General features: G+C 38.1%; 1 protein-coding gene and 1 long non-coding RNA gene across 2 annotated transcripts in view; both read left to right on the forward strand.

The window, feature by feature from the left end:
- Positions 1 to 17,342, forward strand: part of LOC134790919 (neuroligin-1-like) — a 294,263-nt gene that overhangs the window by 233,890 nt on the left and 43,031 nt on the right. The window contains exons 2-5 of the mRNA XM_063761926.1: positions 676 to 793; positions 11,993 to 12,185; positions 14,389 to 14,507; positions 15,710 to 15,862. Coding sequence (XP_063617996.1) covers positions 697 to 793; positions 11,993 to 12,185; positions 14,389 to 14,507; positions 15,710 to 15,862 — 562 coding nt within the window. The 5' untranslated portion in view covers positions 676 to 696. The remainder of the gene's footprint in view (positions 1 to 675; positions 794 to 11,992; positions 12,186 to 14,388; positions 14,508 to 15,709; positions 15,863 to 17,342) is intronic.
- The window catches only part of LOC134791044 (uncharacterized), a 272,078-nt gene that overhangs the window by 198,976 nt on the left and 55,760 nt on the right, over positions 1 to 17,342 (forward strand). The gene's annotated exons all lie outside the window — the stretch shown is intronic.

The following is a 17,342-nucleotide window of genomic DNA, read 5'->3' on the forward strand; positions in this document are numbered from 1 at the left end:
TCATGAGATACAGCCTGGTGACAGACGGACGGACGGACGGACGGACAGCGGAGTCTTAGTAATAGGGTCCCGTTTTTACCCTTTGGGTACGGAACCCTAAAAAAGGTTCTATTGCACCAATTTGTTTAATTGTTGTACGAGTATTACTTAAGTTGATACAAAAGCAAAATTATTGGTTGGTAAATGAGCCATTCGAACTATCAGTATCAGTTTTTTATTAAGTATATGAAAGCGCAGTCGTTTATAACAGTTTATAAATCCATAAAACTCAACACTAATTGAATAAAAGTATCAAGGGAATAACATTAGGTACTCTGTTAAATATTTTTACAGAATATATTGAGCATGATATTTCCAACAGTTTTAATTATTCATCGTCTCGTTCGGTTTCAGCTATCCGTGATAGATGACTGCTATGGACTAATAGACGTGATAATTCGTGAGTTTGACGTGCATTGGAAATAAAACGGTTTAGTTTTTGCGAATAAATGTCGGGGTTGAAATAAAATGTCGGTGCCTTTTAACGTATTGTGTTTGACGGTGATTTAAATGGACGCTTTTGGATGTTTGTTGTGTTTTATTATACAACACTTCAGTGAGCTATAATGAATTTGATCAATACTATAATGGTAGTCAGGTTGATTTTGTTCTCTAATGTATATTTTTTGTTGACAGGCCAGCGTCGCGTGATGGCGCATGGAGTGCGCATGGAGCTGGTGGGCGACGCTGGTGCTGGCGTCCCTGGTCGCGGCGGGGCCTCGCTACAGCTCGCGCATCGTGCACACTCACGCAGGTATGGCATATGCGGCAGATGGCGTATGGAGCTGGGGGCCGATTTTTGAAATTCGACCGCTCGATTTCGTGTATTTCGTTCAATAATATCTCCACTACTAGGCATTTAAATTCTACTAATAGAATTGAAAACGAGTGGTCAATTACCACTCGATTAAAAATTTCTATCGCTCGTATTTCAAAAATTAGCATTTCACCGTTTTCCACGAGTTTTCCACCGATTTTCGAGTGACGAAATCGAGCGATCGAATTTCAAAAATCGCCCCCCTGGTGGGCGACGCTGGTGCTGGCGTCCCTTGTCGCGGCGGGGCCTCCCTACAGCTCGCGCCTCGTGCACACTCACGCAGGTATATTTAGCATATGCGGCGGAAAATTCTTTGGCACGATAGGCCTCATGCAATTGGGATTATTCGATGTTTATGCCATTATTGTTTCTTCCTATTAGCGATTCTGCACAATAGGAATTCCAGTCAGCCTAATTTCATCACATGCTTTATTCTTCACAATCATTATTTCTTCACAGGTTTGTTTCTTCCTATTCGCGATACTGCGCAATATTTATATAATAAATGTCACTTATAGATCTCCAATACTCACAAAATTAAAACACCCCCCCCCCCCCCCACGTCTCCCTCGCACTTCGCATTCGAAAATTATTTCAATTTGATATCAGAAATCTGCCGCTGTACCGATGTAGTGCATAATTGTTTCCAATCGTATTTTCTCAGAAACGTTCGTATCTGTCATGCTACTTCAGTCAACCTCAGTACTTTTTGTACCGAGTCTAACTGAAATAGCAAGACACCTTCGTACGTTTCCGTGAAAATACGATGGAAAATAATTATGCACTACATCAGTACAAGGGTGTACCCCGTACCCTGTAAATAAAATAAAAAATAAAAAAGCCTTTTATTCCAACTCATTACTAACTAAAGTTTACAAACTAAGGTTACATATAACTTATTTTTAATATTTACATAATACAATTTATATCTTTACTTTTTATTTGAATGAGCGGACCTCCTCGTGAGTAAAGGCCTCTCCCAGTTTGCGCCAGCTCTCTCTGTCTTGAGCCTTGGTGTGCCAGTTGCTAGAGACGTGCTTTGTTATGTCCTCTATCCATCTTGCCTGTGGTCGCTCGTACCCTGTATCGACAGAAAATAAATTGTAGATAAGTACCTTTAGTACCTATATGACATTATGAAGGCATTATAAAATGTAGGTATGCGGCCTTTCGTCAGGTTTCGACAAGGGAATTATATAGCATATTAATAAACTGTTAACGTATTAGTTAGACAGGTTTCCGTATTTAGTTCCATAGTTTATAATGGAGTTTCAATTGGGGATTTAAATAGTTATGTTCCATTTATAAACAAAGCTTATAGTAGTGGATTAAGTGAGTTTCAATATGGAGGTACTTACGCGCTAGTAGAAAATATATTTTCATCTCTCGTATAACGGCCTCCTAGCCTAGTCGGTAGTGACCCTGCCTACGAAGCAGTAGGTCCCGGGTTCAACTGGTAAAGGCATTTATTTGTGTGTTCATCACATCATAGATTATTGATCCTGAGATATGCATGTTTTATATATATTCTAGGTATCATTATAAACTGAAATAGATGTCATATACTAAAGAACACACATGTTTATGCTTACAATAGCTTCTGCCATGTATTTTAGACATTAAAGAAATTGAATTGAATTGAAATTTCAATTGCTCGCGACCTGTCTGCGTGAAATGATGATGATGATTGAAAAAACTTTACCGAGCCTCGAAATATCTCCATACCAAATTTCATCTAAATTGGATCAGCGGTTTCAGAGTTAAGTGGTAACAGACAGAGAGATGCACAGAGTTATTTTCGCATTAATGATATTCGTGTGGATATCAATTCAATTCAATTATTTATTTCAAATCCAGAGATCCATAATATTGTTAGTAGGTACAACAAATCTTAAAATTAATTAAGGTTAGTGACATTAATTACAAAATATTAATAATAAACCTATCTACATCCTAAAAATTAAATATAACTAGGCAACCTAAATGCACCACTTCTCAGCATCTGTGGCTGCCACATGCAGTCCATTCCAGTGCATGAGCAGTGGTGCATCCATCTTACCTGCCAACGTTTTCAGGATGCTATTGGTACTGCCACACAGTCTCTGCATAAGTGCCGCCGATCTGTTGCGTATAATTGCATAAAAGTCAATTGTGTGCGCCTCCGCGAACATTCCGGACGCACTACAGTGACGTGGCAGCCCCATTAGCATCCTGAAAACGTTGTTATATTGTATTCGTAGAGCATTGTACGCTCGCTGAGTATAGCTGGCCCACAGGCTGCAGGTGTAAAAAGATTGGCAAAAAGCTTTGAAAAGCGTCCTTTTCACGTCTTTGTTACACCTGGCAAACCTGCGCGTCAGCATATTTCCGCGAACGGCCAACGCTCTACGCTCCCTCTCTATGTCGAGGTCATCTTTTAGGTCCTCGGTGACCCAGTGACCAAGGTATTTGAACTTTTTAGTGACCCTGAGTGGTTCCCCGCCCAAGGTCACAGGAGGTACTGTTTTATAGAATTTTCTTCCTGCTTTGAAAACAAGTACCTCACTCTTTTTCCCATTGTACCTTAGCCCGTCTCACCGAGTACCTCTCACAGATATCCAGCAACTCTTGAAGTGCACTCATGGATGGGCTCAACAACACCATATCATCAGCATAACTGATGTTATTTATGGATTTGCCATCCACGGAGCATCCGACATAGGCATTGTTGAGCTCATCCATAAGCTGGTTCACATATAGGTTAAACAACCTAGGGGAGGACAGCCCGCCCTGCCTTACTCCACATTCTAGACGGTATTCACCCGAGTGAACGCCCGCCCACCTGACCGAGTTGATCTGGTTCCCGTACCAAAACTTTAGGATCTCAATCAAATCCTCGGGGACACTGGTCTCATTTGTCAGCTTTTGCCAAAGTATATCATACGAAACCAGATCGAAGGCCTTCGATAAGTCTAAGAAGCAGGCGTTCACCGGTGTATCCCTGCTAGCATAGTACTGGACAGTGCTTTTCAGACATATAATAGCCGACTCTGTGGAATGTCCGGGCCTAAACCCAAACTGTGCGTCATTCAGTTTAATATGTTTAGCTAAGTGTCTGTCAAACAATCTGTCCAGCACTTTTGCCACAACGGTTGCCAATGATATTGGTCTATAATTTTTCACATCCGACACATCACCTGTTTTATTTTTAATGACTGGTACCACAATTGTCCTCATCAGGTCTGATGGTAGATAAGAATGATTAATACATAAGTTAAATAGTATTGTGAGTACTCGTGGCAGATGAATGCCAGCATTTTGCAAGTGCTCAATGCTGAGCCCGTCATGACCCGGTGACTTACCCCTCTTCATACTTTTAATCTCCATCTGTACATCGTACTCAGTAAAACACACAGTCGACATGACGGGCTCAGCCTTGGGCCGATTCACAGACCTACCTAATGGCGATGTCACTTTAAAATTGTCCTTAAATAAATTAGCAATTTCAACGGGTGAGCACAGACCTTCGACGCTCACAGGCACACTCGGCCTGGGGCTTATACGATTTGTTTCCTTCCAGAATTGTTTAAAGTTTTTACCCGAATGATGCGATGCAAGTATGTCCATTTTAATTTGCTGTTGATTATTTTGGCACCATTTGAGCTTCGCTTTAAACACTTTCCGGGTCTCACGCATATGCGCGTATATTGGTCCATTAGAAGGTTTTCCAAACCGCATCCACTCATGAAACCCAAGCCTTGCCTGCCTATGTGCATCCCTAACATACTTATTCCAACCCGTTACATAGTACTTTCTCCCCCTACTATTGGCGAAGCCCGCCTCCGATGCATTACTTAATGTTTTAATAATGTCTTTATATAACAGATCTATGCAATGCCGGTGGCTCACCTCACAGCAGCAAGAGTCAGTACAATTTAACAGCGCCAACGGACAGTGTATGTTGCTCAGCTGCTTGTCACATAAGCTCTTATATAATGCGACTTGGTCGGCATCCCTTTCCCCCCATCGCACTCTGTTCGTGCCATCACAAGATATTTCAACTTTGGTTTTAAGAAGCTCCAGGTTACACTTAATTACCAGGGGAAAGTGATCAGACCATAATACGTCATGCAATACGCTATTGTCAACAATACCCTGCCACGCTGACTCGGTTACCACACAATGGTCTAGCCAACGCCTACAGTTTTGATGCGATTCACTGACAAAAGTGAAAGTTCCTGACGAAACGATATGTTTTACAAAAATAGTCATGCCACAGACTAATTTGTTCGACTAAAGAACATAGTTGAAATCTATTTTAACCAATTATAAAACCTTTTATTCTGCCAATCAAGGAAAAATAATGAAAGCCCAATATTTATTAGTAATACTAACATTTTTCAAACAAAAGCTATTCAGAAAACCTTTCACAATTTTCAATTATCTTTAACAAATCAAAATAATAACAATTCCTACCAGGCGACTTTATTTAAACCATCACGATCATAAATAATGGAGGCCAATTGTTATTTAATCTCTCAAACATAGTGTCTGTAAATATTAAAAGTGAAAGATTCAGTTAGATTTTCTTCATCAAAAACTAAAAATCAAAAAAATCGTGAAAAACGCACAAATAAATGCCCTTACCCAGATTCGAACCCAGGACCTCCAGCTTATGCAGGGCCACTACGACTAGGCTAGGAGGCAGTTAAAACATTATTTTATTTGTGGTTCCATAAAGGCAAATTAAAACCAAATCCTTTAACCCCCGCCCGAATCCCAGAACGTTTTTGACCAAATACACCTTTATACATATATACAAATTTCATTAACGCATTAATAGAGGGTTGAAACTACGCATACATGTATAATAGTAGGCCTCGAGCGAAATCCATAAAGTAATTAAATCATTAATATTTAAATTGCGTTTAGGCCGGCTATTTAAATACCGACACAGGTAGCTTTCAGAGGAAAATTGGCGACCGCTTCTCTATACAAACGTAGTTCTCATTTTCCTCCGAAAATTGATGTTGGAACATTGTTTACACAATGCTATAAATATTAACTATAACTATGACCCTTCGTTTGACTTTTTGACCGAGCGTTAGCGAAGGTCTCTGTGTTAGAGCTTGGGCAAAAATGCTTTAGTATGTCCGGATATCCTCCTCTGCTGGACGCGTATTATCTCAACCGATTCCAGTAAAATTTTGTGATTAAGTTTGACAGTTGGAAATAAGTAATTAAAAAAAAAGGAAAAAAGTTAAAAATGGCGGAAATAGGCATAAAAGACTTGAGCGCCTTACTTAACACAATTGTGAGTTTGCTGTGATAACCAGTGATCATACATTTTCAAGCATTTTTGGTGCAGCAGAGTGGTGTTAACGGAATTGGTATAGATAATTTCAACTGAAATGGTAAATTAAGGTTAATATTAACGTAATTAACGCCAATTAATCATTAGGGATGAAATTATTTATACCAATTCCGTTAACACCACTCCGCTGCACCAAATCGATTCGCGTGGTGTTAACGGAATTGGTATAGATAATTTCAACTGAAATGGTAAATTAAGGTTAATATCAACGTAATAAACGCTAATTAATCATTATGGTTGAAATTATTTATACCAATTCCGTTAACAACACTTTCTGCACCAAAAATGCTGGAAAATGTACGATCACTGGTGATAACTATTATGAGAAGTAATTATTTTTATTTTAGTTTTTTTTTTAAGAATAAGGCGCAACAAAAGAAACTCCTAACTCTTATAATAATTATGGAATAGAAAAAAAATCATGAAGTGGCATATAAAATATATAGTTTTTAGGGTTCCGTACCCGAAGGGTAAAACGGGACCCTATTACTAAAACTCCGCTGTCCGTCCGTCCGTCTGTCACCAGGCTGTATCTCGTGATCTGTGATAGACTAGACAGCTGAAATTTTCACAGATGATGTATTTCTGTTGCCGCTATAACAACAAATACTAAAAACAGAATAAAATAAATATTTAAGTGGGGCTCCCATACACTGATTCCCGTGATTTTTGACCGAAGTTAAGCAACGTCGGGCGGGGTCAGTACTTGGATGGGTGACCGTTTTTATAGATAATGGTACGGAACCCTTCATGTGCGAGTCCGACTCGCACTTGCCCGGTTTTTGTACATAATTTTGTATAAAAATATTTTCCGCAAATATCCAGAGAGGAAAATAAAATTGTAACCTGGCTTGTATGGAGAATCATCCATTTTCCTCTTAAAGATACATCAAATTGCGTATTAAAATTATGTGACCTTAATATTTAGAGAGGAAAATAGGGACTACGTTTGTATGGGAAAGCGGTTATCCACTTTCCTCTTAAGCCCAACAATCCAATCACGGAGCGAAATCCTGAGATTTCGGCGGCAAATGACATCGCTTTGTGTTGAACCCGGGGTCAAACTGATTATGTTTCCCCTAAAGGGAAACTAGGAAACAAATTACATTATTTGATTAAATAATTGATATGTGGGCCAAATATTATTTAGAAAAACGTCACTTGCTTCGACAATACAATACAAGTTAACGGCTCTGGTAGGTATAGGGTTGAAAATTCTCATAAAAAAATCAACTGGTTTTTTTTTCAGGACGTTTTGAAATTTTCGTTTTTTTCCGTATTTTTCAGTTTTTCTGGGAAAGAAATAAAACTTTTTTAAACTAACGATAGCGTCAAAGTCAACAGACATTTTCACAAACGATCGCCAGCCAGCATTTACATAACAAAACACACGACTAAGCAGGTGTAGTTACCTAAACTATGGAAAATGGATACATTCACAAGTTCTTTTCAAAGTGTGTTTTTTTCCGTTTATATCCGATTTTTTTGTTTTTTTCGGACAAAATTATATAAACTAAGTGAGTGATATTGTATTGAAATGACAGCTGTCATCCTACCCATCAAGTTTATAAATACTATGGGTAAGTATACATAATAATACCTTTATCCTGTTTTTCTTATTCGAATCTCATATAATGGAAAAATATAACCCGAAAAATGACGGCTGATCGGTGATCACGTGGTAACGTAGCGCCGAAAGCTCCGGCCCGGTCTAGCGTGAGTCATCCTTAATTGGATGCTTTTACGGTATCTAACATGTACTTAAATATAAAACCATACAAAATCACATATCCCGAGATTTCCGAATGATCCCCCACCTTAATTATTTCAGAAAATCCGGGTTTATTTTAAAGGAGACTAATTTCAAATACAATTTCGGCATTAATTGTTAACTTTGAAGCGAGATGTCTCGAATCGGAGTGATTATATTTGGCAGAGAACATTTTAGCTGAGTAATTTAATTTTAGCTCCGTTTCGTTGGTTTCAGGGCTAAGTCGCAGTAAAGATAAGGTTTAGGGTAACTGCGAGTTTATTTTAATGACCATTAGTAGGGAGAAGAGAAAATACAGATTGTCTGCTTAGTAGATACAGCACGAAGGCGACGCTAGGTCACCAGTGTCACAGCACATTGGTGCTCTTGTACTAATCGAGCCAGCGAATTGACATCTTAAGATCAACTCCCTTCCCCAAAGGTCCCTTCATACATATGTCTGGTGGTCAATTATATCGTGAGGTCAAATCGGGTGTGCAAAATGATGACTAAAAATTCGGACAAGATAGACATACACAGACAAGAGTAATAAGTACCATCTAATCTTTTGAAATTTTATGAATTTTTGGCAATATTTTAACTGTAGGTATTCATATTGTACGAAATGAAACAACTTTTTCGGCCGTAATGAATATATTTCTCTTTCAACTTACTCTAACCTAATCCTATCTCTATCTCTTTCATTCAATAAACCATTCTTCCCTTTCTTTCTAAAGCATCTGCAAGCATAGTCACGCTCACTCAATACGTTTCGTTTTACACAGTATAATGCACCTTACATGCCCTCTGATGTATATATGTGCAAATAGACACTCTTTGCACATGTATATATCACAAACCTTACAATATTATACAACACTGTTCGGGGCAAGTAGGTAATATAGTTTAGAAGATAATTATATTATGAAGCGGGTCGGCTCTTTTCAATTGAGTTTAGTGTTCTATTTACATAAATTACAATTATCAATAAAAATATTTCCGGAGAACGCAATATGACCAGTAGAGTATAAAACGATATACTTAGGTAAAATACGATTTGGAGCATAGTAGGTATTTTACATAGTCTAATAAAACATGGTCTTCCATTCCCAGAGTGACACGGGCCTACGTCACAACAACATGGCCGCTATATATAGCGCTATCGCATATTATCATATAGCGCTGTCGCATGATGACGTAGGCCCGTGTCAGTTAGGTGACCTAGAAAAGACGGGAATGGAGTACCAGGCGGAGTATATTATTATACCATGGTATTTTACAAGTATTTGATTGCCTATTAGTGATTACTATGAGGTGTATCTGTATACGGAGTCTGCATTTGATAGTCTCTGTGGGAAAAGGATTGCCTTAACTAAATTAATATACTATTTATAATAATACACACATGAGCAATGAAAATTGACAATTCATATGGGAAATTGAATACAAAGTTATCCGTTTTAATCGCTCTTAAGTGTAGTAATGGCTCGCCCGTACATTGGAAATAATTTCGCAAAGTATTATGCATGAGAACGTTGTAGGCGGCTCTTATATATTTTGGGAAATATATGTAAATAGATTCAGGAAGTTTGCGGACAGCGGTGTCAAGGAACTGAAATGTATACGGTGGAGTTTATTATTTTACTTCCTCGTCACAAAATGTTACAAAATAAAAAAAATGTTAAGGATGACTCACACTAGACCGGGCCGGGTCCGAGCCGGAGCTTCCGGTGCTTCATTTTCAATGGAAAGTACCACGTGATCACCGATTAGCCATCATAGAAAATGACATGTCGGACACCTCGGCCCGGGCTCGGCCCGGTCTAGCGTGAGTCATCCTTAAAGGATAGTCTGATAGTCTCAATAATATTTTTAGAGTAGTAGCATTTGATCCATAGTTGCTGTAACAATTCCCTGGCTGACCTAAACATGCAAAGGACTATAACACTTTAAACTCTCGCGTTTTGTACACATATTTAATTACACAAACGGGTCTACCGCGATATAATTACATTGTTTTTACCTTAAATTCCGACGTTTCAGCTGAGTTGCACCAGCTGTGGTCACGGAAAGACTGACGCCCTAGCAAATGTCAACGGAGATATAAATAAAACATCACTAAACTAACCCATGGTATAATAATATACTCCGCCTGGTACTCTATTCCGAGATTCGCGTATGACCTAACTGACACGGGCCTACGTCATCATGCTGTTTATAGGTTCTCAAACTTTAAAATGTGGGAGAATTTTAACCAACGGTGAAAATTATTTTAACGGCATTAATTTTAAGTTATTCATGTAGAAACATAGTAAAATAAAACAAATCTAATGTATTAAATTAAACTTTATTTATCTATACAAGACAAACGTTTAAAAAACTAATTCACAGTTACACATTAATTACCAAGCTTACGGCGTGAAAAGTTTGGAAAACACTGCGACTGCTGACACTGAGCGAGAAGGAAATAACAATTAACACGCGTTCGACAAGGATGACGGTCAGGGCATGAAGTTATCTAGATCCGAATTGTCAAATGTGACAGAGCTATCCTGTGCTGTCAGTAGTGTAAACAGAATTACCCGAACGTCTGAAATTTCTGTCGTGAATCGGAAGATATTGCTAACGAATAATTAAAAATGACGTGTTATTGTAAAATTTAAGATAAAATACATATAAATGAAAATTATAAAATTATAAAGAAATATTTTAACTTATTAACCATAGGTATAATGTACCCATGTAACATGTTATGTTGAAATAAAGTGGCAATGTTATTGTGACGTAGGCCCGTGTCACTCTGGGAATAGAAGACCATGGTATAATAATATACTCCGCCTGGTACTCCATTCCGAGATTCGCGTATGACCTAACTGACACGCGCCTACGTCATCATGCTGTTTACAGGTTCTCAAACTTTGAAATGTGGGAGAATTTTAACCAACGGTGAAAATTATTTTAACGGCATTAATTTTAAGTTATTCATGTAGAAACATAGTAAAATAAAACAAATCTAATGTATTAAATTAAACTTTATTTATCTATACAAGACAAACGTTTAAAAAACTAATTCACAGTTACACATTAATTACCAAGCTTACGACGTGAAAAGTTTGGAAAACACTGCGACTGCTGACACTGAGCGAGAAGGAAATAACAATTAACACGCGTTCGACAAGGATGACGGTCAGGGCATGAAGTTATCTAGATCCGAATTGTCAAATGTGCATAGCGCTATCCTGTGTTGCCAGTAGTATAAACAGAATTACCCGAAAGTCTGAAATTTCTTTCGTGAATCGGAAGATATTGCTAACGAGTAATTAAAAATGACGTGTTATTGTAAAATTTAAGCTAAAATACATATAAATGAAAATTATAAAATTATAAAGAAATATTTTAACTTATTAACCATAGGTATAATGTACCCATGTAACATGTTATGTTGAAATAAAGTGGCAATGTTATTGTGACGTAGGCCCGTGTCACTCTGGGAATGGAAGACCATGTTTTATTAGACCATGTAGAAGACCATGTTTTATTAGACCATGAACTAACCGAAATTAGGTTATAAAAATATTCGGGGTAGACAAAGAAATTGCAGACCCGCATTGCGGTAGAACCGTTTGTGTAATTAAATATACAGAGGACTAAAAAAGTGGAAAATAAATTACATTAAGTACACATGTATTATATTATGATGTAAAAGGCAGTCGTCCGAGTGCCGCTTTGTTTCAGCCTGTTTCACCTACATCACCTACGTGTCATATTTACCTACATCATCAATGGGTCAGCGGACAAAGTCACTTTTGTTTATAAATTATTAAATATTTTATTAGGTTACTGTTGTTACTAACGTAAATGATAAGCAATAACTAACAAATGTATGAACCATAATTATGTTGTCTTTAATAAATATTGTTTTTAATTAATGTCGTTGTCATTAGACGTGATAATAAGGTTTTCTTTTGTTTAATTTACCAAGCCGTTGATAATCGTTTTTAAATAAAATTGCTATAACTAACCTTTGTTCCAGGCGCCATCCGCGGCATCATTGTGGAGCCTGCCTCCCGGCGCCTGGAGCCCGTGGAGGTGTTCCGCGGGGTGCCATACGCGGGGGCGCCACTACGGATGGCTCCCCCACCGCCGGCGCCCGCCTGGCCCGGCACCCGGCTCGCCGACGCCTTCGCGCCCGTCTGCCCGCAGCGCGCGCCCGACATATCCAACAAGTACGACAGTCACTCACTCGGTCACTTACTTGGTATCTTAAGGGGCCCACTGATTAACAGTCCGCCGGATGGTATCTGCCTGTCAGTTGTTCGGAACTGTCAACTTTTTGTTCTAACTGACAGACCGATTCCGCCCGGCGGACTGTTAATCAGTGGGCCCCTTTACAATGTAATTCACCCAGTCACTCGGACGCTTCATTCATCATTCATCATCATTTCAGCCTATATATACGTCCCACTGCTGGGCACAGGCCTCCTCTCATGCGCGAGAGGGCTTGGGCTATAGTCCCCACGCTAGCCCAATGCGGATTGGGGACTTCACATACACCTTTGAATACACTCGGACGCTTATTCAGTCATTATTCGGTCAGTCACTCGCTTGCTATATAAATGTAACCCCCGTTGTCGCTCCCTCGCATCATCATCATCTTCGTCCCGTCTGAAGCCCGTCTGGGTATAAAATACTAATCATTAAAGTAGGCAGGTTGAATATGAATTTACCTTGCTTCTCAAAACTCCCTTTTTTTTAGTTAAATTTTGAAGTGCCGAAGAAATATGATAAGCGATAACGCTACGCTTGTAAACACAAAAAGCAATCCCACTAAGTTCCCCATTTATAATACCGGCCAATAAATTAGGAAAACCACGAAAATACCCATGAATAGGCTATTCCAAAGTTACAAGGACATATTAAATCATGCAAACTTTCGCGACGCATGGCCCGCAACATGCCTCTCCCTGAGGCCTATTCTGTATTAAAAATTGATGGTTTGCATCTGTAATTGATATGACCTTGACCGTGAACACCAATCAGCGTAAGCGGCGTTAGGATTCATTTCAAAAGGTATTTCGCTCGCACTTATGGGCGCGTAAGATGCCATGACACTGCTTAAGGTGACGTTCGGATGGCAACTGCAGCCGCATTATTGTTGCGGCGTTACTGCTGCGGCACGGACGCGGCTGTTGTAATTGTCAATTTCCTGGATAAAATGAATGGCGTTCAACGCCGCATTACTTTCACGATTCCAAAGTTCATTACGTCAGTCATTTTATGTAAGTAATTGAGTGACAGCGCCTACTGTAATCAAGGCCGCAGCAGTAATGTCGCAACAGTAATGCAGCTGCAGTATCCTTAGGTCATGTCTCAACTCAACGTCATGTCGTATCAGGCTGTCAAAATGCTGGCAAGGAAAATGGGGAGGGGAGGACAGACATCGTCGGCTGAGAATACGTTTGTGCCATATCCATTTTTGAGAAAATCGTATTTTAGTGATTCCTAAAATAACAAAAAATTTGCTATAATCGACACTAATCGGCTTATGAAAAAAACTATTTTTGAAAAATGTTGTGCCATATCCGCATTTTACTACAGAATAATTACTCTCTTTTAACAGAAAATTATCACAAAAGTGTGACATATCCACAACTTTTGTGTCATATCATACATTATACGTTTAACATTTACTCATCAAAACGAATACGGCAATAATAAAAATGCTTTTATTTCATGATTACCACTGTATTCACAATATTTGTTTACTATAAATAGTAAACATATGTGCCTAAATGATAAATACGTTCAATATTTTCTAAATGTAAAACTCTCCGAAAAATATTTTTTTGCTCGCTCTCCCGAAAACCATGTAAGTGGCGTATGGCACAAACGTATTCTCCGACGATATATGGAAATTGTTCCACCAACAGGAATTTATCTCTTAAATACATGATTATGATATCAAAGTAAGATGAAAACGGTATCACATTGTTACAGCAGAATCGGCCACCCTGTTAAAAGTTCTCGCCAAACTTCATAACGGTAGTTCTAATAGACTTCAAAAGACGTTGAATTTAATAGGCACGAATGGTTCTTAGGAGTTCTTAATTGTCTATAATAGAAACAGACGGAACTTATTTGTTTGAAGATCGTTTTCTTGGAACATTAACTAGCTTATTAGAGGATTTTTTGTGAAGCAATTTTTTTTTGTGAATAATGCGCAGCGTTGCCCTACATAGTTGACATTCTTGCAGTAATGTTGAACTGTAATGCTGTTGCAATTTGAATATTACCTTTACGAAGTGGACCACCTTGTAAAAGGCCATACAGAGGGCTTCCTTGTCCATGGTCGCCATTCTAGGATATTAATGCTCCAAAGACAATTTTTTCTTTTGTCTTCGTAGTAAAATAAACATTCTCTGTTACCAGGACCGCAGCATTGTCAAAGATGCCGCTAGGCACATACAACGAGCTGAAGGCCACGCTGCCGCTGCTAGCCAATCAGAGCGAAGACTGCCTTTACCTCAACATCTATGTGCCCGGTAGCGGTAAGTAGTTTAACCATTCCTATACATTTTTTTTCAGTTTATAGGTAAGCAATGCTACCGAGGTGGGGATGGCCGAACCTAATATCAAAGGGAGACAAAAACCCACAGACTCCGTTTGTTTGGCAATTATGATGGAAAAAGAATCTCGTGAAAAGAACATAATTGATCCGCCTAGCATGTGGGTGGGATATTGCTGGATATCATAGTACTTAGAAAAATGGCATAGTCTCCCTGTCGGAGGCCAATTTTTACGTAGCTGAGTTAACGGATTGTACCTAAGTAAAGGTATCCCCAAAAAATATTTGTCCCGGTACAGATTGCCTACTAATTTCCCACCTAAAGCTACGTAGGTACATAATTTTCCTATATTTTCTTACATACCTACATTGGACCGACATAAATCTTGTACCAGTAGCCTCACTTATCACTTAGATGTACTCTATTTTATTATAGGTATTCACTCATTCTTTATGTGATTACTAGATAGGCTAAAGACTAAAGCCTGAGAAGACCTTTTAGGAAAATGAGTATGTACCTTAATAATTTAATATAAAGAGTATAATTTTATACAAATCCAGTGCTTAACATTAGCATAATTTTCTTCTAAGTTAAAGAATGATGACTTCAGTTGCAAAGTAAAGGAGAAAGATGAATCCCAGTTTATGACGAAAAATTCTTACTTTTTGAAACTTGCGTTTATCGTGCTCAAAAGTTACTCTGCGAACTTGGAGGTTTTATTACTGACAAACTTGATATGTACTAAGTAGTCGTACGTTGTGACTTGAAAAGTCGGGTTTTTATATTATTAAATGCAATATTCTTAAGACAAAGTTTCTCTAGACAAGGTTGTTCTTGGTAAAAGAATGTTTTACTTTTAAAGTCGTGACTCGTGAGCAAGATATTCAGAGTCTTTTAACCCTTAAAACGCTTTTTCCTGATGATACCATCCACAACAGACTTATCGTAACCATTCGAAACTGCTAAGTGATAAATATTATTTAATTCAGCAAGTGAGCAATGCTCTCTCCTGCATTGCTCACTTGCTCAGTAAATGTCAATTTCAATCTCAACCTCCTGCTTAATTTACATTTTAGCAGCATTGCAATCTTCAGCAACTCATGAACTGCAGTGCTGTTGCAATTGGTGTATTAAATTATAAAGAGGCGGTAGTTTCTTTTTGTTTAAGCCATAATATTTTTCAGGCGCGCGTGGCGTGGAGGCGCCATACGCGGTGGTGGTGTGGGTCGGAGCCCCGTCCCACGAGTGGGGCTCGCCCAACACGCTGGACGGGTCTGTACTGGCCGCGCGGGCGCATCTACTCGTCGTAACTGTCAACTATAGGATAGGGCTATTAGGTAACTGTGAAAAAGGTCTTTAAGAATAGAAATAACTAGGTATCATCGCTATAAACAAGTACTAAGTAAGTCGACTCACATACCTAATATGTAAAGGTGAATGAACTCTTGAAAGCTTCTAATCTAAGAAAGTGTTTCGCTAAAGATAACTCAGTAATAGTACATTATTGTCGAGGCTCGGAAGTAGCTACTTGCAGGCTGAGGATTCGTTTTAAACGGACGACCTTGGGAGTCCGTTTAATTGAATCCGAAGCCAGCAAGTAGCCTTCCAGCCGAGTCATATATAGTGCTTTTCTGAAAAATGGTGCAAGAAATATAGATATAATAGAAATATTTTACAGAAGCAACGTCCTTTCGTATATATTTTCACAGAAAAAAGTAGAAACAATTGAAAAGGTTTGCTTTGCCGCCTTTTTATTTTTTAAATTTTAAAATAGAGGTGTTGTTTTCTGCCGAAAATACGCCTACCTATTTGAGACACCTAAATAGTCGCGATACCAACATTATAATAATAAGTAATTATCATCTGTTTGGCTGTTTAATGGGCCTGTGCCTTCATTTGATATGGCCATTTAAACTTTTAAAAAGTTTGGAATTCGACAAATAATGGAATTTGTATGCAACATTGCAGTCCCAAAAGCGATACTGCAATGTTTTTAACTTTTTAATTTTTGACTGACCATAAACTCCGCACTTCGCGACCTATTTTTTAAACTGCAAAGTCGACTTTGCCGTCCATTTTTGAGAAAATATCTTTTCTCAAACATGCAATGAAATATTGGTGTTATGTTCCTTATAATAGACTGCGAAGTATGACATTTCAGGTGGGTGATTCTTAAATTGTGTCCATAATTTTGTTTTTTTTATAAACGTTTTTATTTTTCATATATTAATACATATATCAAAAGTACATACAAAAAGCAATTTTTTGATTCATATGGTCAAGCTTAATACCCTCAGGAAAGGTAAATAAAATGAGTACATAAACACGGTTGTGACAAAGTGTCCCTCAGTCGTGATATTTCGGCATTTTTGGTGGCCAACTCGGCTATTTTGATTTATATAGTTATTTTAACATAGCCTAAGTCAGTCCTATGACTACGACAAACCTAATGATAGCTCAGACATTGAAATCCGTCAAACTATAAAGGCTGTAGAGCCTAACAAAGAATTTGATACATATCATACATACATATATACAAGCGAAAAAATTATACAAAATCGTTATAAATCTATACAATTTTTAAACAGTGTTGTAGAACAAGAATTAGTGTTTTATATTTGATATAAATTATTTCAAAATCACTTCAAATTAAAAAAAAAAAATCAAATATCACAAAATCTGGGGAAGTCACACTACACGTCCGTGACATTTCGCACTTGTAATTATTTTTTATATGTTTCTAATACTCTTAGGACAATACATTTAGGTTGACCTAAAACTAGAGGTAAATTGCTAAGCATATTGATATAGAGTTTA

This window comes from Cydia splendana, chromosome 5 (genome assembly GCF_910591565.1).
Source record: "Cydia splendana chromosome 5, ilCydSple1.2, whole genome shotgun sequence".
Taxonomy (NCBI): domain Eukaryota; kingdom Metazoa; phylum Arthropoda; class Insecta; order Lepidoptera; family Tortricidae; genus Cydia; species Cydia splendana.